Source organism: Spinacia oleracea, chromosome 5 (genome assembly GCF_020520425.1).
Source record: "Spinacia oleracea cultivar Varoflay chromosome 5, BTI_SOV_V1, whole genome shotgun sequence".
NCBI lineage: Eukaryota > Viridiplantae > Streptophyta > Magnoliopsida > Caryophyllales > Amaranthaceae > Spinacia > Spinacia oleracea.
The window spans coordinates 42577182-42602215 of NC_079491.1; the positions used below are offsets into that span (position 1 = coordinate 42577182).

At 38.4% G+C, this 25034-nt stretch overlaps 1 protein-coding gene across 1 annotated transcript; it reads right to left on the bottom strand.

Moving 5' to 3' along the window:
* Positions 1 to 13067: 13067 nt before the first annotated feature.
* Positions 13068 to 16363, bottom strand: LOC110795540 (thylakoidal processing peptidase 1, chloroplastic). Its single transcript, XM_022000556.2, has 6 exons — positions 15141 to 16363; positions 14254 to 14322; positions 14077 to 14145; positions 13895 to 13981; positions 13728 to 13795; positions 13068 to 13515 (listed from the first exon to the last, which is right to left on the bottom strand). Exons 1-6 carry the CDS (start codon positions 15924 to 15926, stop codon positions 13395 to 13397), a joined length of 1200 nt encoding a protein of 399 aa, XP_021856248.1. The 5' UTR covers positions 15927 to 16363; the 3' UTR covers positions 13068 to 13394.
* Positions 16364 to 25034: the final 8671 nt, after the last annotated feature.

Consider the following 25034-nt stretch of genomic DNA (forward strand, 5'->3'; position numbering starts at 1 on the left):
GATACTTCACTTCATCAATGTAATTATTACCCAACATTGTCATAGCAATAAGTCATAGTGATAAGTCTTGTCACTCAAAATAATGGAGTAATTTTATCAGGAACAATAATAGAGTTATGAAATAATTTTCAAACAAAAAACAATTACATTATTGGAATGTTATGAATTTCAAAACAAATACTAATAATAGTTTAATTTAAACATCAGGATTTAGAAAATAACATTAGAATATTAAACATAAATAACTAACTACTATTAATACATTAAGAATAAATAACTTAAGCCTTAAGTAAATATTACACTAATTTCATGGGAATAATATCCTCACTAAATTGTTACGGCGTTCTTGATCTTCTTCCGACAAGTACGGTTTGGCTTCAAGTATCTTGAATAACTCCATGTTGATTTTTCGTTGCTTTCGTGATTCTTTCTCTCTTTCCAATTGAACCTTTTCAACCTCTCTTTCTCTTTCATATTTCAATTTTTCTCTTTCCATCTCAGTTTCAGATTGTCTTGTAATGTTCATGTTTTGCACAACATCTAACCATTGTTGAAATGACTCTGAAGGCACATTCATCACTTTCCTTGGTTTGATGTATTTTTCTTACAAGTATCAACAATATTTTCAACTGGCTCCCATCCTGAAGCATTTTTCAAAATATCCCAAGCATGCTTGTCATGAAATACCTTAGAGGTATTTTTTTGTATTGTCATCCCTATATAGTTTATGTGCTAGCTTCATTTCATCATCATCACATTCACCACTTGCCCTCCTTTCTACTGCACTTGCATATGCCCCAGATAATTTGGTGCATGAAGCTGCTATCATTTTCCATCGATTTCTAAGTTGCTCTAAGTTTCTTACCTTCAACAAATCACTCTTTGTAACCCCTTCAGCACCTTCATTATATAACTTTTCTTTATATAATCTAACATTATCAAACATTTTTACAATTTTACCCCAAAATACAGCCCCCTTTTGTTTGGTGTTAGTTTTCTTATTACAACCAACCTCAAGCCAAGCTTTCACAAGAAACTCGTCTTCAACATGTGACCAAAATCTTATGGACGATGAATTGGCTCCTCCTTCATTTTCGGCATCATCATCAGCAGCATCATCATCGTCATTGTCGTCTTCTGATACCGCGGTTTCTCTGTATGAATTATTGAAATTCGGAAGAACGTTATCACTTCTGACATGTGAAAATGTTGTGACATGGGAATGTGAAATTTGATAATTCCCATAAGTTGAAAATTCTTGTTGTGATCTTGGAGCAATTGGTGAGACAGAGCTCAGATTGGAGAAATTGAGATTTAGTGATCCATAATATAGAAACTGCGGAAAATTTTGGCAGTTTGAGACCTCTTAAGAGTTTAGATCAATTGGATAACCTGACAAATTAGGTGTAAAATTTGGATTATTTGGGACTTGTGAAGAATTTTTGGATTTTGGGGGATTTTTTTTCCTACTAGATTTTTTTGGTATTCATCTTCAAGAAAAAATATTGGATTGTTTAGAATGAAATAGATTACATATTAGATTGGAAGATTTGGGTAAATGATTTTTTTTGTAAAAATACCTCAATATTGGTCTCATTTTATAGAGGAAAATAAAATAAAGCTGTTGGTATAAATTTTGTAACTTTTTACTTTGTATTTTTTCAGATATTACCGTTTGAACTTTAGGTAACATTAATAATTATTTGAAAAAGAAACACAAATAGCCGTTGATGTTGATTATTTCATGCCGTTGATTTATATTGTTGTACTCTTGATGTCAACAAATCATGATAAAAAATCAGACATTTTGTTCTTTGCTCACACACGTGTCTTACCTACAATGAATGCCACAATTTTTTTTTGGGTCGTGGCTACGACCTGGGCATTACTCCATCTCCCTTCATTTCATCTATCTTCATATTTTTTTATTATTTTCCCCAAAAATTCTAACTTCAACCAATGCCCATGACCACTGCTGGCATTACTCTTATAATATATGTTCACTTGAAGGTTCCTGACATGGACATAATAATGTCGATATGTACATGGTATTACTTTAAGAAAATATTTGGAGATAACTATAGTTGCTCTGGTACGGAAATGGGAACTGTTTGAATTTGGAAACTCCTGTTTCCTATTTAACATTTCCTGCGCTGGTATGAATCTGCACAGGTAGGAACGTGATTCGAAAATCGCCTTTGATGTTTAAGTCAACATTGTAATTGGATTATCAAGTAAATGCTTAGGAGAATGATTGAGATTACGTACCTTTTGCTACGGCGGGTGTGAGGGGGTTGAGAATTTTGGATTCGCAATTCGCCCTTTTTCAAGGGGCAAGACACATGGTTACTTTCCCTCGTTATGTTAGAGTGACATTTGCGATTAAGAGATTTATCGTGACTTAACTAGTTAATGGAGCCGTAGATAGTACTAACAAAATCTTGTTTTTTTGATACAAGACTACTACAGATGTCAGATCTGCGGAAGCCCAAATATTTGATCACAATAGCAATTGGTTCCCTAGCTTGTGATCTTGAATGGAAATCGCCTCAACATAAATCCGCATAGTAGATATTAAGTTCGGGGGTAAAATTAGTAATACGTGTAGGGGTTCTTTTCACGCCCCTTGTGACACTCGAATAATTTCATGCCTTTATAAAACTATTTTCCAACTTAAATAAAGGAATTACTAGAATATTACCGCCACCGTGATAACGGTTAGGCTAGTACCAGAATTATGCAACGGAAATAACTAACTTTCAAAATAATAAATAATAGTTAATGCCCTCTACTACAAGTCGGAACCACAAAGGCCCAACCCAAAATCCAAATTAAAACAAATCCATTAACCAATAACAGTAATAGTAATAATACTCTAAACTAAATAAAAATAGAGTTTAGAATAATGCAAGTAAAAGCTCTTTCAACATTCCCATCCTGAGAGATAACTTGGCTTGCAAGTCAATTCAATGAAACATGTTTATTGACAACCTACTCCCCAACAACGCAAATGCAATTGATGGATCATCATAGGGTCATTATGGCGAAGGCCATGACCAAAAGAGATAAATCACGTAATCCATGACTTATAGATGAATTAGAATAAGTATCGAACGGGTCCTTGAAAAGAAAAAATCCATTGGACAAGTGTTGGGAGCCATCCAAACACTAAAAGAAATAGTAACCCTGTGTCACCATGATTTTTAGCATGTGAAGGAATTCCATGCGCATAAAAATTGGCAATACAACGTCTTTTATCAATAAATAGAAGCAACTGGCCAAATAGCAGTACTTCCCCCATTGTTCATACTCAAGGTGCATAAGTTGCAAGAGTTTTGAAGCTTATTCGGTTTCACTTTACGTTTATCATGAAATATATGAAGTTAAATTAATCTTCATGTTCATTAAATTTCTAGCAACATATATTATTAAGTTTTAAATCGCTTGAATTAATTAGAAATTAATCGTTATAAATGAAAATAATAGTTACAATTAATTACTTCAAACCTTAGCATAAAATTTAATCAATATCATGCATAAAACCATTAAAAACTGACACTCTATTGGTCATAAACGAATCTAAAAATTCATATTGATTATCATAATTAAAATCAATATCTAATTATGCTAATCAATTAATCATATGAGTTTATTTAAACCCTAACCCTATTTCATCATTAAAATCCATAAAACTAATAAAAATCAAAGCTTTACTTTATAATTCAAATCTGAAAATTACAAACTCCATAAATAATTTAAACATCAAAAATCCATAATTTGGTGTTCATAACCAATCCCAAAATAATATAAATCATCAATCAAAATAATTAATCATAATTTAAAAACGATAATTTAAATAGAGATAGATTAAGAAGAGAAATCATACCGGCCGGCCAAATAGCACGACAACGGTGGTGGTGATCGACGGAATAGAGAGAGCGAGCTAAGGGGGTGTGTGGCGCAGGAGTGCGGACATCCGCGTGTTGCTGCTGCTTCAGTGCGGTGACACGCGCGGGAAGGCAGTCACAACAGCGATGGCGCGCTGGCAGAGGCACGGCGTTGGGCGACGCGGACAACATCACGAGCACGACGAGGCCAAGTGTGGATGGGCGTTATTATGAGTTCCATATTCAAACTCTCTCCTCTCTTCTCTTCTTTTCACCAAAATTTTGAGCATTACTATGAGTTCCAATAGTTAAGTGCACATTTCGGAGGAACGTTGTGTAAAATCTTGGGGGGCATCGCCATTACTTATTTCACCATAGTCGGGATGAATTTTGCTTCTAAGACAGTGTTTTATAACACGTCGCAACTTTACATATATCAAATATTTGGCCCACATTTTACGGTATCATTTCCTACAACTAATTGGCAGGAATATGAGCTAAGGTAGTAATTGACAACAATAACTAAACATCTAGGTAGTAATTAACAACTTTTAACAAGCTAGGTAGTAAATTTTTTTTATTTTTTTTTACAATAGCTAAAGTTCCTTATACTAGGTTACACGAAAAAGAAAACCCGGTTGTTCGACAATTGTTAGCAATGTTGTGCGCCCTCTTAACTTGTTGTCGTTCAGCTTTAATGATGACACATGCCTTAAAAGTAGAAGCAACCTCCTTGATTTGTGCTACTGTCCATAATATGGAGATGTGTGGCTCCTTAGTTGTAGTCTCCAAGTTGGATAGTAAGGTTGTTGAATCCGTTAAGATTAAAACCTCATCAATCTCTTGGTTCTTGCACCATAGGATACCATTAAGACATGCCTGAGCTTCCGATTGTAAGGGTGTGTGAGCTAACCCATAGGATCCTCCCCCGTCTGTTGTTGCCTTCGTGGTCGGATTCAAAATGGCCCATCCTGCTCCTGCTTTCCTTGTATGTTTGTCCCATGATCCATCCACCTGCAAAACAAAGTTAGGGTAAAAAATTGTTCTTTGCCAAGTTGAACATGGTGGAATCCGGGAGGCTGGACTAGGTGCTGTGTATTCAATGAAGCATCATTATTTCCCGGCCCAAGCTGGTTGTTCTTAAAAATATTGCACTTAGTACACCAATTAAAACTCTCTCTGCATGACCCTCCTCGTTTTTGTGGATTCTAGCATTTCTAGCAATCCACAAACTCCATAAGACCGCCACAAAGGTGTCAATTCTCGTACTGTCCTTACCATCCTCGCTATGAAAAAGCAGGATATATCGTTGGAACCATTCCTCAAAGGCAATGGATCCATCATTGTCCGAACAAATTGTAAGGGGACTTAATTCCCAAACCAATTTTACAAGGCTACATGTTCTAAAAATATGTTGGTTCGATTCTCCTATCGTTCCACAATAGTCACATTCATTATTAACCTCTATGCCTCGTTGAGAAAGGTTACCCTTGGTGGCCAAAGCTTTATGAAGCAGTTTCCAGAGGAACACCTTTCATTTTGGTAGGATTCTCAGCTTCCAGATTAGACTGGAGAATATCCCAATTTGTTGTTGGCCTTCCTGAATAAAACCAGATAGGAACGCATATCCTGACTTTATAGTAAACTTCCCCGATGGGTGGTACTTCCAATATTTGTGATCAGCACGCTGTAAACTTGGGTTTTCTAGTGATAGAATTGATGTTGCGTCGTTCCACTCAAATCTCTCTTGTATCAATCTTGAATCCCAAGTCCCCTCTGGAGTTATAAAGTCTTTAACCAACCATTTGCTAGCATGTAAAATCCTTTGATTGTTCTTAACCTGTGGGATTGTACCATTTACCCAAAGCATGGAAGTTGCCTTGGTTTTACAACCATCCCCTATCTTCCACGCCATGCCATCATCAAAAACACGTACTGCATTAGCCAAACCTCTTTTTCCCCATGATAGTTTCTGTTTTGTTAACATCGCATTGCTACCCTTGCATACAAAACATCCTTGTGTATTGAATAAGGCTTTAGAAACCAGAAGATTTGGATTTTGGTGCAACCTTAATGCTTGCTTGAAAAGCATCGTGTCATTTAAGGTGCTTACTGACCTTATCCCTAAACCGTCCAAGCCTTTAGGTTTTTGAATCATGTCTCTATTTACCCAGTGGATTCCTCTGTCTCCATTTGAAGCCCACTAAATTCTTGTGATCACCGAATGAATCTTGTTTGCAATTGCTAATGGAAGCTTAAAGCATCTCATTACATGTGCCGATAAACTTAAGAGAATAGACTGAATCAATATGAGTTTTGCCGGTTGAGAAATGCGTAGATTAGCCAATGATAGCACCTTATTAACAACCTTATTAATCAAGGGTTGAAAGGAACCTGACTTTTTCCTAGGTAGGTCAATCGGTACCCCCAGATGTTTCCCTATGTTGTCAACTTGCGTCATTGCTAGAATGCTTTTCAGCTCTTCTTTCATATGCGAACTAATCTTTGGGGAAAAATTCACAGAAGATTTCAAAAAATTTAACTTCTGGCCCGAGGCCTCCCCAAATCTTTCCAAAATGTTGATCATGTTTGTTGCATAAGACGGACTAGCTTTGAAGAAAATCATTGCATCATCCGCAAAGAAAAGATGAGAGATGGAAGGTGAGCGTCTTGAAACTTTGATTCCTTGAACTTGCTTGATATTTTCAGCCATTTGGAGCATTCTAGATAGAATATCCATGCAAAAAAGAAAAAGGTACGGTGACAATAGGTCCCCCTGACGAAGACCACATGAGGGCCTAAACACTGACGATGTCTTGCCATTGACTAACACCTTGTAAGAGACCATTGATATACATTGGTGTATGAGTTGGATCCAGGATTGTGGAAATCCATACATCCGAAGCACCTTTAGCAGAAAAAGCCAATTTACCTTGTTGTAGGCTTTTGACATATCTAGTTTAAGAACTCCTAGATCCTGATTGTTTCTTGTATTAATGACATTGAGGAGCTCATGACTTAACATAATGTTGTCTTCCATATTACGACCCGGAATGAAAGCATGTTGATAATCCGAGATTAAAAAAGGCAATAAAACCTTTAATCTATTCACCATACACTTCGAAATGCATTTGTAGATTGTGTTGCAAAGACTTATTAGCCTAAAATGAGAAGCCAATTTCGGGTTATCAACTTTTGGAATCAGAACTAGGAGTGTTTGGTTCCATTCTTTCAACAAAAAATCCGTCTCGAAAAATTGTTGGACCCCTTTTGTAACTTGAAGACCGACCTTATCCCAGAATGTATGAAAAAATTCAGCAATAAACCCATCCGGACCCGGGGATTTCGCCTTATGTATTTGGAACATTGATTTCCTAATTTCGATAGGTGTAAAAGGGTTGACTAAGGTTTCTACTTGTAAGTGTCGGTAGATCAAGTTCTCTCAATACTAGGTCCACTTTCGGTCCCTGATCTTCATTTGCAATTGGGTTCAAGACTTCTTTAAGCTCATTGACTATTAGATTTGAAATTCTTTCTTTACCTTCAACCCACTCATCATTTCCAACCTTTAGAGTTAAAATTTCATTCTTTGATTTCCTTCTAACCCTTCTATAAAGCGTAGAAGTTGGACAATCACCTTGTTTTATCCAATTTTCTTTCATTCTTTGTTGCCAAAATTGAAACTCTAACTTTGCTAGAGGAAGCCAATCATTGATCAAATTGATGTGCGAGTTGCAATAAGAGATAGAATTCGTATCACCTGAAATATTGTCAAGTGCCTTCATAATTCCCCTCCAGTTGATTCCCTATGATTTCTTATGCTCAAGAAGAGTGCGAATAAATTGAAAATTTCTGCCTAACATAAAACTTCTAGAACCATTTCGAATTGTAAACCAATTTGCATGGACAATATCTTTGATTTCCTTAAATTGTAAGCGCCATGCCTCAAGTTGATAAGGCCTTGTGGAGTGAGAAGAAAAAACCTTCGTATTATAAGTTATTGCGGCATGATCCGATACAAGGATAGGTTCATGAATAACCTTGCCATTAGGAAATTCGTCAAACCAAGAATTAGAAACATAAGCTCTATCGAGGCGTTCCATGATTAGTTTCCCATTCTCCCTTTTATTACTCCAAGTAAAACGCGGCCCCACATACGGGACTTCCGAAATATTCAAGTTCATTCTCCAATTAAGAAAGGCATCAATCCCTCTTATACGATTATTTCCTCCTATCTTATCTTCCAAATTCTCAAGTTGATTGAAGTCACCTATAACTATACAACTAAGTAACAATGGTATATATGATGAGAGTTCATCCCATACACCTTGCCTTTCTTCCACTTCCGGGTGACCATACATACACAAAATGCATACTTCTTCCATTACTTTCCACAACATTACAAATCATGATATTGGTTGAGGCATACAAAAGATTTACAGTGGCTGCAAACCACGCAAAAACAGCTAATCCTCATTTACTACCATCAACATCTACCCCAAAATAAGAGGAGGGATTGAGAAAACCTAGCTTATCTACTACATCATCAAACACCATTTTTGTTTCAGACAGAAAAAGAAATTGTGGTTTCCTAGACCTACACAACCACACTAAGTACGGAATTGTGGGGGATCGAGGATCATTAAGTCCCCTACAATTCCATGCCACAATTTTCATTATAATTTTGGGGGCTGATCTGGTCCAGCCACCATACCAATGTCATTCCCTTCACTGAAAATTCATCCAGTAATGCTTGTTGAACATCCACCTCCATCTCATCTAGCCTTGGTTTGAAAGCTGATGTTACTTCCTCGCTTCTTGCTCTTTTCCCCCTATCAACCCAAACCATGGGCATAGGGGATGGTGCTCTCTTCAAACCGACCTTCTTGCCTCCACCTTCCAGCTTGCCTTTTCCTTTTGTTTCGAAATTTTTGTTGACTTTGACCCATTGACGTGCCATATCCACATCCGAGAAGGCTTTTGAACACAACTTCAGTCCCTTGTTACCTTTCTTCCACAAGTTGAAAGCTCCTTTATCCGACCATCCTCTTAGAGTTCGTTGTCTTTTTTCCTCTACCCAATCTAACTCAAATTCACTCTTTCGTATTTTTGACAACCAGTTACGATCTCCTGGATTGCTTTCTTGCTGAAAATCTCCACACGAAATTATATATTGACAAACCTTCCTACTACGTTTGTTCCTAGAATTTTCCAATGTCACATTATCAAAAGGAGACAAATCAATAGAATGAATAGGAGATACCGGAGAGTTGGGTGGATCGAACTCAGTAAGCGGCAAATTGGGAAGTCCCGATCCAAAAGTGCTCGGGCAATCTGGAAGAAACGGTGGTCGTGTTGGTTCAGGATGAACCCTATTTGCCTTACCAATGTCACGAAAAGACGCTAGAGATTGAGCTAGCCTTCTACTAGCCTCAATGAAATTCCTCGATGAAGTACCAAAGCATCCCACCACATTCCGATCTCTAAACTCAATCTGATCCACCCCACGCTGAATCAATCTATCACTTGGTCGAGGCAATTCCGAAGCTGCAGGACCAATAATTTCATTTGTAACATCCGTAAACCTCGATTCTGGTAATTCTAATGGGACTGAAATTGGGTTTCCATCAAAGGGTAGGGCAACTGTTTCTGGAATCCCAAAGGTACGAAACAAGTTTTCTGATGAAGGCGGGTCTGGTCGCCGTGGTCGCGAAGATTCACCCACCTCAAAACATCCATCTCTGAGCGTCGGTGCCGTCACCAGTGATAACCGGTCTGAATCTAAATTAAGAGATACAGCTGCTCTCTTTATATCAAAATAGCTACCCCACCCATACCTGTTTGAACCCATCCGACCCGGATCCGAATTGTTCCCAGATCCAAGTGATCCCCTAATTACACCTCCATTTTGAAATCTTGCACCCAAAGTTCCAGAATCTTCAGCAGGATTCCGACTCAAATCTCTCGAACTTTCTTCCATTGTTCTTCTTGGTTGAACAAATTGTGCATACGGGTCTTATGAGAAGCCAAAGCGTCTCCCCGGAGAACGAATTAGTAAATTCCCTCTTTCCCTTAGTTCCCTATTTGGATCCAAAACCTCTTGCATGTCTTCATCATGGAGCTCTTCACTCCCAAAATAGTAAACTTCAGTGTGTTCATTATCTGGCGAGTAATTTGGGCTGTCATCTGAAGAATCACTATCTTGATTCCCCCTAGCTTCTCTCCGTCGTTCCGAAGTGGAACATCTTCTGGCTCTTCATATCGCACCAAGTTAAGGTCTAGGTTTCGATACCTATACCTGTCAGGCAGCCCTTGAATATTATTGGTATAAAAGGGGTAGTTGAGGGGTCCATGCAAAACCCTTAAACCTTCTTCGTGGACTGCTTCCATCATTCGCCTGAGATTTCTCGCTGCTACGACACCCTCCACTCCACATCTACTTGTGGAATGTCCTATACAACCACAAGCTTTACAAAAATTGAAAATTCCTTCATATCCAAAGAACACCCATATCACCCTACCATCTTCTAATGGCACATAGCACCCATGAATTAAAGGGAGCGACAAGTCAATAAAAATACGAGCACGGATTTCCGCATTCCTTGCTAAACCTTCCCCTTCATGTTCAAGTCTATCAATCATACCTACATGCTGAATGATTTGCCTAGCCCAACTCGCAGTTAAATAGGGTAATGGAAGACCATAAATTCGGATCCACAAGCGAGTGGTATTAAAAGCAATTTGTTGAGGAATGAAAGTTGAGTGATATCTTCTAAAATTAATAATTCTACCATCAATTGTAGAAGTTTGTTGCCTAATTACTCCCTCTAAATCGTACCTGCTGCGACATTCAAACAGGAAGTAAGATCCCGATCGGTGCACCCTGATATCGTTCCTTCGAGTCCACCTTGTTCGAACTACATGCTGCACTATACTTTCAGCAGGGGGATTTGGTCCCATGAAAACTCCAATTGCACACGAATTATAATTAATCCCTCTTTTGGAATCAAAATCAGCAGGTGGTTGAATCAACGGCCCCATTCTATGATTCTGGTTGTCTGGGCTTCCACCTTATCCATTTGGTAGATTATGGTTAGGTATTTGATTATTATTCCTCATTGAAGGTTTTGAAACTGGATTTTTGAGATTAGTAGAAGAAAGACAGAAAAAGTTGAGAAGAGAAAGAAGGAAGTTGGATGGTTTGCAAAAACTAGAACCTTGTGGCCGATGCATTCCCAAAACCACGGCTGCCAAGTGTCAATTTTTTTTGTTCAAAAACCATCAAACATTTCGGAGCTCAATGAGGAAAACGTTCCTGAAATCTTTTGTGTAAAACCACCTTCAATTTGATTGGGCCTCGAGAAAAGAGAGTAATGAATACTCGAGTATTAGGAATAGAAATCGCCTAAAATCTTTTGGTAGATTTCCTCAGTGCATGTTTACTTGATGATGCAGTGGAAGAAGCTAAAAATCTATTGGTCACGAAGAAAATCTTGCTGCTTCAACCTACTTTGCATGCTACAGTACCAAGTATGGACTTGGACTAAACCTCACTTTCTAGTGAGAGATGCTCTCGATTTAGAGAGAGAATTTTTTTTTCTATGTAGTAATTTGCAAAGTCACTAAAAAGCAAGGTAATAATTGTCAAATTTTCCTTTAAACTTTAATAAAAAGTATGTATAAAATAATATGAACTTTCAACTTTTTCATGATTTTGATATTTATTTTCTTTGTTCCTCTATAATATATATTTTTTGTCGTAGGTGAATTCATAATTTTATACTTCGTATTTTTTTGTAAAAAGTAGCATAAATTAAAGTTTCTTTTGAAAAAAAAAGAAGTAGAAGTGGATCCAAATCCTACCCGAAGATCTGTTGGATACGACAGATCTGGATCTAAATCCAAACACCAGTTACTATTAACATTGAGTGAACCTGAATCGATTGCTAACCCAGAGTTGGTTCATCCCAGTAATAGACCTGTTCTAATTCGTCTTCAAGAGGTAATTCGTGAATTCAATGCTTCGTTATTTTCTACTGAGAATGGACAATCTGATAGATTAGTTCGAACTGGAATGTTGGATGCTATACATGAATTGGGGAATCATCCTAGACCTGATTCTACTAGAATTGTTAATCGTAGATTGGCAAATGGGAAATGCATCTAATCCGCATAAAAATACTGGTCTAGTATGTTCAAAGGGAGTTCTCTAGTTGCAAAGGGGTTTCTCCTTTGTGTACTGAGGGGAGGGTCGTTGCCCAGTTACAAAAGGAAGAGATTGATAAATGTACAAAGAAATGTGGCAAATCCAGTGGTGATGTTTGTACTTGGTGAAACCCCAACTATTGCTTATGTGATGAGGATTATTGCTAAGGAATGGAACTAGTTTGCTACTCCAAAAGTACTCTTTCATTATGAAGGTTACTTTGGGATGAACTTTGCTTCTTTCGAGGTTAGAAATGAAATTCTCAATGCAGGACCTCAATTCTTTATGGGAAATCAACTATAATCAAGCAATGGACTGCTAACTTTAACTCTCGTGATCAAGTGCTAAAAGAATCGAGAATCTGGTCGACCGAGGAACGCTAGCCCAGTGATACCTCTATGGGTTAGATTCCCAAATCTACTTCTTAATTCACCTGCTTATGAATCTAACATCAGACAACTACTTACACATTTGAGTATTTGACAATTACACTTCATGCCATGTCTAATAGGAAGCCAACCGAGCAATAGACTATGCAGCAGCCTTTGGTCAATACATTCCGACACCCCATGACATTGGTCCTTTACTTGATAGTAAGCTCATGGCATGTCTATCAGGAATCCAACCGAGCAACAGACTATGTAGAAGCCTTTTATCACTCCATTCCAATAAACCAAAAATATTGATCCTTTACTTGATAGACTACGTTAGATCAATTAGGATACAACCTTGAGAGAAAACTATTCCAATTACAGTGTACTTTTCCTTTTAAAAAATACTTTAATTTGATTTCAACCGTAAGTCAGTAATATCACAGCCACCTCTGAAACAGAAAGCCTGCCTCTGCCACTCAAATGTAAGACAAACTCAAACAGAGCTAACTACTCAATAATTATTCCCAACGAAATAACAATGTTCAACAACGACGGCAGCCTTTCATGCAAGTAAATACTACGTATAAGATAACGAGCATGTTATATGAAAGGAAATTACCATTAATCAACAATATTTAGAGTCAAAACGGAGGTGTTTGTCATAAAAAATGAACAAACCATTAAAAACCAATTGAGATGGTGTCACACGATAGACAACATAATCCATCGCAAAAAGTTTGTTTCTTTTTTTTCGAGGGGAGCTGATATGGAGCATATTAGCTCCCAAACAATTAAAATATTCACATTTGTTGGTGTAATCAGAGAAAAACTATTGAAAAAATATGTAAGTGAAGTCCGTCACCTTCCTTGGACTAAAAATGACATCGCCTCAGATTCTTCTATATAACAAGCGGATGGGTAAACTTGTCATGAAACAGCTACATTAAATTTCTCCGCATGTTGATCATATATAGTGTCTGTCAATTTGGTGGGAGGCCAGTATCGAAATACAGATCTGCCAACAATGTTTTTGACAGGTAGGGGACCCCTGTAGTAAAAAAAAAGCCAGATTACCAAATAATTTCAGCAACAACACAAAAACATCAAATATACCCCCAACAATTTCTCAAACGGAAGGCAGACATCTTAAACTTCAACAAAACAGAATGAAGCCGATATATGGAAATGGCATGTGTCACAAGGTTATTCTCTCTATACTTTCAATACGAAGTATCAAAATAACAGGAGGTGCAACATTACCAGTTATGAGAGTCGAAGCTGTTGTTGCGGTTGTCTCCCATCACAAAGACATAGCCTTCAGGCACAATCTGCATATATATTGGCACATTAGAGAATTCAAAATGGAAAGTTTTAGGATAATGTTACATACGCCGTAAATTAGAAAAAGTCAAAGCTCCTCAACATACCACAGGTTCCATTTCATAAGCTAAAGGCTCCAATATAAATTCTTCTTCACGAACAATACCATTCACTAGCAACTGCCCATTTTTTACCTGTTCAAGAGTTCATTCAGAACAGGTTATACAAACAAACAAAATATACAGAAGTAAAACCATATAGAGTACAATTACCTATAGAAAATACTCACTTCAACACAGTCACCAGCCTTTGCTACAATCCTTTTAATGAACACATCCCCGGTAGCAAACCCAATTTCCTGCAAAAATTGGAATACTGTAATGTTAATTACTTGACAAACTACAAAGTACAAACAGAAGTGAGGATCTTTCTGCACAACATGCCGTGTCTCAAATTTATACCGTACCTGAAGAATAGGTGGTGCTTTGAATATAACTATATCAGAAACCTCAGGCTCCCTGAAGATATAAGATACCTGGAAGGAAAAAAGAACACAGTTCAAAATTCATAACCTCCAGAACTCCATCAGACTTAAACAGAAAGATCATGCTTCAAGAAGCTGGAGGGGGTTAGTGTAAATCACAACCTATAGCTTCTATTCATGCATAAAAAATGTATATGTTCAACAAATCTTTCAAATAGTTCACACAAAGCACACATCTGCTCATCTAGTGTGGAACTGTGAATTATCATTCCATTTTTTTGCATTCAAGTTAATTATCATACTATACTATAGATCTTTAATGTTTAGGGGGCATTTCATTGTTAAATGTTTAGGGGGCATTTCATTGTTAAATGTTTAGGGGGCATTTTATTGTTAAATGTTTAGGGTATGGCATTGTATGAGTTCTAAGTAACGAAACTTCCATTTAAGGCAACCTTTAAAACAAATAACCTGTCGATTCGAACCTCTTGGCTCAACAAAATACTCATACAATAGAACCTCAAGTAGATGATAAACCAGTATCTATGTTTTTGTATTTCAATAGTTTGTAAACATAATCTTTCCTGAGTTCTATTCATATCAGTATATCACAATGTTCGTGGTTCAAATCAATAAATCATCCTGTTCATTGAACTTTATGCCATACAGCAACACTACCAGTACAGAACACTAATATAAAGCAGCACAATATATATCAAGTAAACCACTCAAGAACTACTATTATCATCATTCATACTAAGCTAATTGTATATACTGTAAGTCATATTATAATTTAAACTCAACTAACAATATAACAAATTACCAATACATTCAAGATAATCACATTTCTTAGTCGGTATAGAAACTACCTTCTCAGCCAAGATCCTGTCACCGACATCAAGCGTGGGGCACATCGAAGATGAAGGAATAGACCTAGGCTCAGCTAAGGAAGACTTATACAGTAGATTAACGGTGACAGCAGTGAAAACCGCCTTCGCATCATCGGACGAGAAGTTAAACATTTTCGATAGCCAGCTCTTCCTATCGATCACTTTCTGTTGCGCAATCACCTTAGAAACATCCACAGCAGCAGAATTCCTACTCTCAACCTTCTTCTTTATCTTACTCTCCTCCAAAATATTCGACGTCCCTCCTCTATCAACGTCACTACTCGTCGATCGCATCAACGCAGGCTCATTACACGGAAGCCATTTCGAAACCTGCAGAAACGGGATTATCGAAGCGCCACGAAGCGGCGTAACGCCCATTGTCCCCATCGAACCCGAAATTGAACCTCCAAAGACAGCGGCATTCACAAGCGAGATCAGCCCAGAAACAACAGGACTACTACTACTACTATTCCCAGTAATCAGCTCCGCAGCGAAAGTACTAAATGACGCCGTTCTTTGTCTAGGAGGAAAACTCGGCTTCGACCGGCGAGCATCCGGTTGACTATTCTTACAATTATAGGGATGATTGTAGTTTTTCGAGGGTTCAAGATTAGGGTTTGAAATGGCAGGTGTATTAACAACAGTAGGGCGGGGTTTGGAGACGAATTCGTGTACACATCGGTAATTGGTGACACGGTAGGTGGCGGAGGAAGCGATGTTTTGCGCGATGGTGGCGGAGAAAGCGACGGTGTATCGGATCGCCATAACGAAAAAGATTGAAAGATCGAATAAGATACGAAACAGGTTGATGTCAGAGAGGTGGCAGGGAGATGGGGGTGGACACCCTAAAGAGTAAAGAATTCCATTGATTGAAAATCGATTGGTTGATCGATTAGGGTTTCGAGGAATTGAGGGGTGGAGAGGACAGCGAGTGGGCGGAGGGAGGGTGGAGTTGGGAGGTGGTCAGGATCGTGTTTGCCGTGGAGAGGACAGCGGGTGGGCGGAGGGAGGGTGGAGTTGGGAGGTGGTCAGATCGTGTTTGCGGTGGAGAGAGAAGACACGGAGCTGATTTCTGGGAGAGAAACGAGCTCCGGCTATTGGGGTTGAAAATTGAGATTGGGGGTTTAGGAATTAGGAGGAAGGTGGTGTGGGTTAACCAAGAAAGTAGGAAGAGACTTTTGTGGATTTTGGTAGATGGCGTCATTATGGTGGGCCATGGCGGCGAGGTATTTGAATGAATTTATTCAGACGAGCTTCGCATGAAAGTATCCTTGAAGAGTAAAGCTACTTACTCCCTTTTTCTTAAAAAAAAAAAAAAATTTGTTTTAAATAATTCAACATTTCCACGATGTTACATTAATAATCCAACCTTTGAATTAGGATTTTTTGGTATTTACTACCTTAAAAATACACCACTTTTGTATTTACTACCTTATGAAAATTTTATTTTAAATTACTACCTTAAAGTTCCATTTTATTTGTAATCACTACCGTTTTACAGTTTTCTTATTTTAAAATTGAGATATCTTTTTCGTTTCTTAATCATTTTAAGTGATTCAAAGCTCATTCTTCTCATTTATATGTAAGGATTCCATAGGGATCTTACCTTTTAACATTTCGTAAAAGTTTAAACAAATCAAATATTATTTTTAAAATTTTAAAATGTTATGAATTATCAAACGATTTTTTTTTGAAATGACGTTCTCAATGAAATCCCTATAGAAAAAGGAAAATAATGAACTTCGAATCACTTTAAACGATTAAGAAACGAAGGAGATATCTTAATTTTAAAATGAGAAAACTGTAAAGTGGTAGTAAATAAAAAGAATCTGGAAGTTTAAGGTAGTAATTTAAAATAAAAATTTCATAAGGTAGTAAATACAAAAGTGGTGTATTTTAAAGGTAGTAAATACCAAAATTTCCTTTGAATTATTAGGAAATTTTGTGTTTTAGTACCTTAAAAGAACCGATTTTGTGTTTTACTACCTAAAATTCTCAAACTTTTATTTTACCACCTATAAATATAAATAAAAATTCATTTTACCACCTTTTACCTGCAAGTTAACGACAACGTTCGTGGAACCCACAAATTAAGCTTCTCTTTACCCAAATTATGTTATTATCTTTTTAACTCCTTCTCATTCAATTTTTCACCTTCTTATTTACTATGCTTAAATTCTCACCCCCCATTTTTGCACTTCAAATCTCCAAATTTATCAAATTATAAACTTATATTATACAACATGCTTAAAACATTGTGGAATTTTTAAGGGACATGTTATACTAGCTTTTGAAGTGTGTTCAATAACAATTCCGTTAAATTTACTATTAAAAGGTGGTAAAACGAATATTTTAAAAACAAATTAGGTGGTATAATAAAAGTTTGAGATTTTTAAGTGGTAAAACACAAATTTAGATTTTTTGTGGGTGGTAAATCACAAAATTATTATCTGATAATTCAACATTTGCATCCCATTAGCTTTTATTGCAACCAATCGGTCACCAACCCAATATATTAGGTAACCTATACACGTGTCACACAACCATTCGTTATAATTTATTTTTAAAATTATAATTTTTTTGTATGGTTTCTGCCTTCTTTCTTCCTAATTTTTTCGTATTTTCTTCCTCGTTGATTCCTCATTACTTTTCAGTTTCTGCAAACCCCCTCTCTTTGTCCTCCTTTCTCAACCAACATTATCATTTTTTTTATCCTTCCTCACCACCAACATCGACTATCTCTCCTCCTCACTCTGGCCACCATTTTCATTATGATCTTCATTGATCATCAAAATAACCACTATTTTGATGCACTATTTAGTCACTCTCAATTTCTATCTCTTCTTTTCTCGCATAAGCATACACGGTTGACACAAAAAATTAGAAGAAAACTAATACAAAAGCAGTAGCAACTAGTAACCATCTCCATCAATGCCGCAATAACCATCATGAAAGACGAACTTCAACACCCAGCGACACTGCATGTTGGTTAATACGAAGTATCTGCATCCCACCCAAAATATATACCCTAATTATTTCCCCAATTTAATTTGGTTGAATGTAAACTTTAATTTCACCAAATTGTAAAACAAGATTAACTTGATATAAATTAAACAGCAAATGCATGAATTCATCTTCAAATGCAAACAAGAATTGTTCAAAGTTTTCCCTAAACTATTTGAACATGAACCCTAAATTATTTTTTCCAGAATTTGATTCTTGGGGCTTGTGAAAATGGGCATCGAGTATTTGTTGGGTTGTGTGAATCTGACTTTTGAGTATCTGATAGCACGATGAAGACAATTCGAATGGTCAACGGTGGTGGTGATTAGTCATGTGGGGGAGACAAGGGAAAGAGACGAGGAAATGGGCAAGTGAGGGGAGGAGTTTAACCTGATTTTTTTTTAAAAAAACAATTATTCTGTTTTTAAATAAGATCTTTTTTCCCCTTTTTGGTAAAAGAGAGACGGGGTAAGAGGTCATTTAGGTGCAATAAAAGTTAATGGGATGTAAAGGTTGCATTATTAGATAATAATTTAAAGATTGGGTTATTATATACTCCGTAATAATCCAAAGGTTGGGTTATTAATGAAAAATCGTCAAAAGGTTGGATTATTTAAATCAATTTTACCTTGTTTTGTTATTGTTGTTGTAGTAAACCTCCTCCATATTTTCTTAAGTGGTGCATTTTCATCGCAACAGAGTTTAAGAAGGGGAAATCTATACTATATATTAAAAAACGTTTATGAGAAAGTATACGTTGAAGGAAATAATGCCCTTGGTCCAAGTATGCATATAATATTAAGTCTAATAAATGCGGTTCTGTAGACACCTACTTTTGTCCCCATTCCCGAAAGGGAAAGGTTCGATGATGAAAACATAAATCTCCACTTGACAAACGCATCTCCTATAAAATAAACGAATCTCAATTCCCCTTTTCATTTCACCCGAAACCTGCAATTTATAGAAACCTGCTATTTATGGAAACCTGCTAAAAATAGTAACTGCCGTAAAAGGTAGCTTCTAAAAGTGGCAAGTCATAAAAGATAGAAACCTGTCAGAATTAGGTGTTGCACTCCAACATAAATCCTAAATGAGATAGAAAACTGCGAGAATCCTATTCCTAATAGGATTCGGAAATAAGAGTTACGTATTAATTTAAATCCGAACGAGCCTAGAGTTCGTAACGGGCCCAGACGCATTCCGTCACAAATTGATACGCGCTAAAAGACTCAAATTAATCTCAAACTCTACGGATTTTAGAATCCGAATCTGACTAAACAAAAAACTGCCCATACCCTATTTTCAACGCCTGGCTCTGGGCGCCGAAATCTTCGGCGCCCAGGCCTGGGCGCTGAAAATACCTGGGTACGTTTCTTTTCCTAATTCTTTGCGGATTAGAACTCTGCAATTCTATCTTTCCACGAACTCTTCCCTATAAATAGGCCCCTAGTTTCGACGTGAAACACACATAATATACTCTGAGTATTGACTCTAAACCCCTTAGCCTAAGCCTCTCGCTGCGAAACTGTTCACGCGTTCTGTCGCAATCGATCCATAAATCGAACAGAACGTATCCTGTCCCATAATCGAGATTCGTTAAATAAAAAGGAGAAATAGCAAAGTCAAAGTGGTTAGTTTTCTGAGAACCGTGACGCACCTCTCAAGGGTGCGCCGTAATGTGTCCCTTTTCGATGATTTAACTGCTTTCCTCGCCCTTTTTATGAACTGTTAAACTAACCTAATATGATTGTTCTATCACGCCTAACAAATATAATATTTTTGGGAAATCGGATTATCGTGCTAGGTCCCTTAATGCTATTTAAATCAGATAATCACGATCGAATTAGTATTATATGTTGCATATTGCTAAAATCAATTCAGATTAGTTTAATAGTTAACGCATGTCCCTTCAATTATTTATGCTGAGCTAGTAAGGATATCCTGCCTTTGGAGTTATCGACGAGCGAATTACTCCTCTCGGTAGTTACAGTCCCCCGAACCCTCAATCTCTACCTTGCGGGTGTATATTGAGAGATCCCCACACCAGGGATCACAAGGGAACCTACGGCCGTCGTGGTCAAACATAATTGCACTCCCTTTATGTCACGATAACTGGATTTTGTCAGTTTTTCTCATTGTTGTTAAAAACTGAATGGCGACTCCTATATTACTAGTCAATTGGGTGTATACTTACAGGAAATCCAATTACACTTGATTGAATAAAAAAGAATCGTCACACCCACGAGGGACAAGGTCACGCATTAGCCTCGCGCTTTTTCGACCTCCTTATGGGCCAACTGAAAATGGAAAATGAAGCCTTAGCGGCTGCACAAGCCAAAAATGACCTCGAAAACGAGAAGAGGATTGAAAAAATGGTCCTACAGCAAACCATGGGGAGCAAATACTTCTCCCTCGAGCCTGAACCTTTTTCTGGCAAATTACCAGAAAAGTTCAGTTCATCTGACTTACCAAAGTTCAAGGCCACGGATAACCCCCATGATCATCTACTGAGCTTTGTGAATACCATGAACTTGAAAGGCGTGGACAAGTCCATGTACCTACCTGCCTTTCCTTTGTCCTTGGAACCTGTGCCGCTCAAATGGTACTATCACCAGGACCCTAAGCTCTTCCCCACTTGGGAAGACTTTGTCAATGTCTTCATCAAGCAATACTCGTCGAACATGGATTTCCAAGTCACCATGCACGAGCTGGAAGTTCTCTTCCAAAAGAAAAATGAGGGTTTCACAACCTACTTTGCTAGATGGAGGGACCAGGCGGCCCAGCTAATCAATAGGCCTCCCGAAACAGAATTGGTCCAAAAATTCATTGACAACTTGGACCCGGCTTACAGACAACACCTTAGGTACCTGGGACTCGACACTTTCAAAAGGGTTTATGATGTGGGAATAAAAATCGAGGACGACCTCGCCAAAACCATACAGAGCAAACCTGCATATAAGACCAACACCTATAATCGGGGTAACACATCCCAAGCCCAAGAAGTCCATGCTGTAGAAGAGGCTCCTGCCCGAAAATACCCTGTAAGATGGGCCCGAGACCGAAAGTTTGCCCCACTCGGGTCAACTTTGGTACAAGCCTTTGAAAGAATAACCAATCAAGGAAAGTTGAGACCTATAGGCCCCACCCGTGACCCTCCTGTCAAAAACAAATATTGGGTCGAAGGTACTTACTGCAAATTCCATCAAGGAAATGGGCATGACACTGAAAACTGCTGGCATCTAAAACATACGATCCAGGACATGATAGAGGATGAAGTAATACCTCTCCCTAACGTTGGCAAACCCAACAACAACAAGAGCCCACTCGGCTCTTGTCACATCTCTCTCGACCAACCAGAGAATTTCGACCCCACGGTGTATATTACACCTCAAGGTGCACCACTCGCTGTGGTACCTATGGATCGAATCGAGGGGGAAGTGTGCGGTGTGTGGAACGATGATGCTGAAGATATTTACCTATCTCAAGTCTCGGGCCAGGACCTCTTCACTGAAACTTGGCCCGGGTATGCTCTCATTGACACCACCCCTCAGGAGCCCGAGGTCGACAACCTCACCCGATCCGGAAGGATATACCAACCGGATATTCACCCACCTCCTATGGACGACATCCCGGTTAGGCAAACTCCTGAGAACGGGCGGCACGCCACTGTCGCGGAAGTCATTGAAAATCCTCTCCTGAAACAACTGAAAAGAACCAAGGCTGAGATTACCATCTGGGATCTTATGTGTACTTCAAAGGAACATCGCGAAAAGCTTATTCGCTCACTTGACCTCATCTCAGTACCCACAGATATCACACCTGACTCATTGGTTAGCCATGTCACGAGAGATGCTGGGGAAAAGGCCATAGTTTTCACTGATAAAGACTTACCCAAAGAGGGGGGTGCTCACAATAAAGCCCTTTACTTAGTGGTTGGATGCAAAGGACAAAACATCCCCCTAGCGCTCGTAGATAATGGTTCGGCGGTTAATGTCTGCCCATTGCGATCCGCCCATTGCTTGGGGCTAGGAAGCGATGACTTCCAAACCTCCTCACAAGGGGTACGAGCTTATGATAACTCCCGAAGGCCTGTGTTGGGAAAAATCAACCTTACCATACAAACTGGGCCTGTGGCACGCACCACGGAGTTTCAAATAATCGACATCAAGCCCACTTTTAACCTCCTCTTGGGGCGACCTTGGCTCCATGACTTAGGAGGTGTGGCTTCAACCTTGCACCAAATGGTTAAACTTAAACATAACGGGGTAATACTAGAAATCCGCGCCCCTCCTCTCGACGTCAGTTGTACCATGGTTGGAACGGCAGAAACTGCAGATGACCTTTATGGGTTTCAAATGGAAGAAGCAATCCAGTTCATCGAAGATTATGATCCAGCATTCCTAGACCCGCATGCATCCCGAGTCATCCCTAGAATGCTGTTGGCTCAAGGTTATTTCCCAGGAACCCCGTTGGGCATAAGGAAGAAGGAATGCACATCCCATCCTTTTCCCGACAAATCTACTCCCTTTGGCTTAGGTTATGAACCAACGGAGGAAGATATTGCTGACCGCCTATCTAGGCTACGCCTTAACAAAGCCAAACAAACCACCCTCCTTCCCCCATATCAAAGGACCCTTAACGGGATGTTTGTTCGGGAAGGAGAAGAACACCCATGCTGTGATTTCCCTGAACCCTTCGTTCAGGATGGCTTGCTAAAACCCGGATTTGAAATTTTCCATGACTGCCACACCTTGGATGAGGCACCCCACCTCACCAAGACTAAAACAGCTGAAATATTGGACAACCAGGCTCTATGGACATTGTTTAACGAATCGAGGCCTATGGAGAACGAGACTGTGATGACTACCCTAGCTTTACAAGATGAAGGTTTCGATCCAACCCGGTTAATCTCTCCTGCATCAACACTAGAAGAGGTCGGGAACGGATGGGGGAAGACATATCAGTGGGTCAACGCAAAAGGAATAGGATTCAAGATGAGTACCGGTGAAGGACCGAAGTTTTATGAGACTAAACCCCAGGCTTGAGCCATATAGAGCACCATTAGTATTTCTTTAGATTGATAAGAAAAAATAATAGAGACTTTAGATGGTCCTAAGGCCCTTTAGAATATGGGTCAGTTTTATTTCAGTGTGTTTTCCTTACTTTTCAAATCAATAAAGGCGTAATATTTCTCCTAAAAATTTTATTCTAACACTAAATAAACACCAAATGTACTTGCAAAAAAAAAAAAAAAGAAGAAGCGGCCCACTATAGGCCCAACAAACAAAGCCCACTCGGTTTTGAAATAATGCCATGTGAACCAGTTCCCGAAACCCACAAAATAAACCACACTATCCCATCCTCAAAAAGCCAACCATCATAAGAGCCAATCCATGCAACCCAAAATAAAAAAGAAATCAAAAATTTAAAACAAATGCAAATGTTACCAAAAAAAATAAATTCATAAAACATAGAATCCACCAACAGCGGTTTCACATAGATTCCATCATACCCTCCACAAAGATCTTCATAAGTTCCGCACCCTAACTCCATTTTCAAAACTGTTTTGAGTCACCAATAGAAAAAATTAATCTGGACAAAAATGCGTTTCACGCTAACAGTAAAAAAAGCCTCCAAAATAGCCTCAAAATTAACTTTAACTACGAAGCAAAATATCAAGGCACAAAAAACAAAATAGAAATAAACGCAAGAACATGTGAAGCAAAAACGTCAAAATTGACCGCCCAAGTTATTTTCAGCGCCCAGGGCTGGGCGCCAAAATTTCCGACGCCCCAGCCTGGGCGTTGAAACTCTCTGCCTGCCAAAAGTTTTCCTTTTTTCAAAAAGTGCCCGTCATTTTATCCGCACACAACGGAAAAATAACGAACACTTGGGGGGTACAGTACGTATCTAAATAGGTTTACCAACAAATTGGTCGAATTTTACGCAACCTATGGAAAACGGCAAATGAAAATAATGGCAAATACTTCACTCATTTGACCGATTAAGTAATATGTTTCCACTTCAGGACATATCTACCGAAATCCGGCATACTAGAACTTATTCTAAAGCTAAGAACTACGCGCGACCTGATTCTGACAAGATACGTAGGCAATCCTTACCAAGGATTCGGTCCAAATAATAATAAAAAATTATATTCTTTGTGTAAAAAAAGTGTTAGACATATAAACAAAATTGAATAGGAACTAAAAATACGCCTTTATTAAAATATAATAAGAAGGAAAACAAAGTGCTAGGAATAAAAACAAACACAACTGAAATAAACAGAGGGCACCTACACCCTAGCAAAGAACTACACTACTCTAGTTTTTCCGGGTCATCAAATAAAGTCTTGAAGAGAGCAATGTTCGCAGGATCCACCCCCATAGTCTTCTGCACTGCCCCAATATCAATCTCCATAAGAACTGGCTCCTGGACACTAACTTCCAAAGATGCCAAAGCTTTAGAAACATTCTCAGTTATAGCCCGCTCAGCCTCAAGGGCACAAACAGTGGTGGGAGAAGGATTACTATCATCAACTGGACTAGCCACTGTTTCTACAGGCGGCTGAGCCTTCCTAACCCATACATTGTTCCGGCGACGATCTCCGCGAGAGCTTGCATTTCTTTTAACAATAGCAGGCCCCTTCATGTTAGGAACCTTTTTAGGCCTGACACTGGAACGGGGAAGAACTTCCTTTCGCTTTCGATCAGGACGAGCTTTCACAGTCTTAAAACTATAGGTACGAGTGAAGGAAATAATGCCCTTGGTCCAAGTATGCATTCTATGTTAAGTCTAATAAATGCGGTTCAGTATTAATTAACAAGTTAATAATTCAGTGAGATCAAGTGAGCTGAATGCCTAGCTAGA

What these genes read in the sequence shown, in the direction of transcription:
- LOC110795540 (XM_022000556.2), bottom strand. Translation starts at nt 15,926, where the DNA reads ATGGCGATCCGATACACCGTCGCTTTCTCCGCCACCATCGCGCAAAAC. An exon ending in AGGCTGGTGACTGTGTTGAA is followed by an intron (nt 13,982 to 14,076) that starts GTGAGTATTTTC and finishes ACTCTTGAACAG; the next exon opens with GTAAAAAATGGGCAGTTGCT. An exon ending in CTTATGAAATGGAACCTGTG is followed by an intron (nt 13,796 to 13,894) that starts GTATGTTGAGGA and finishes ATATATATGCAG; the next exon opens with ATTGTGCCTGAAGGCTATGT.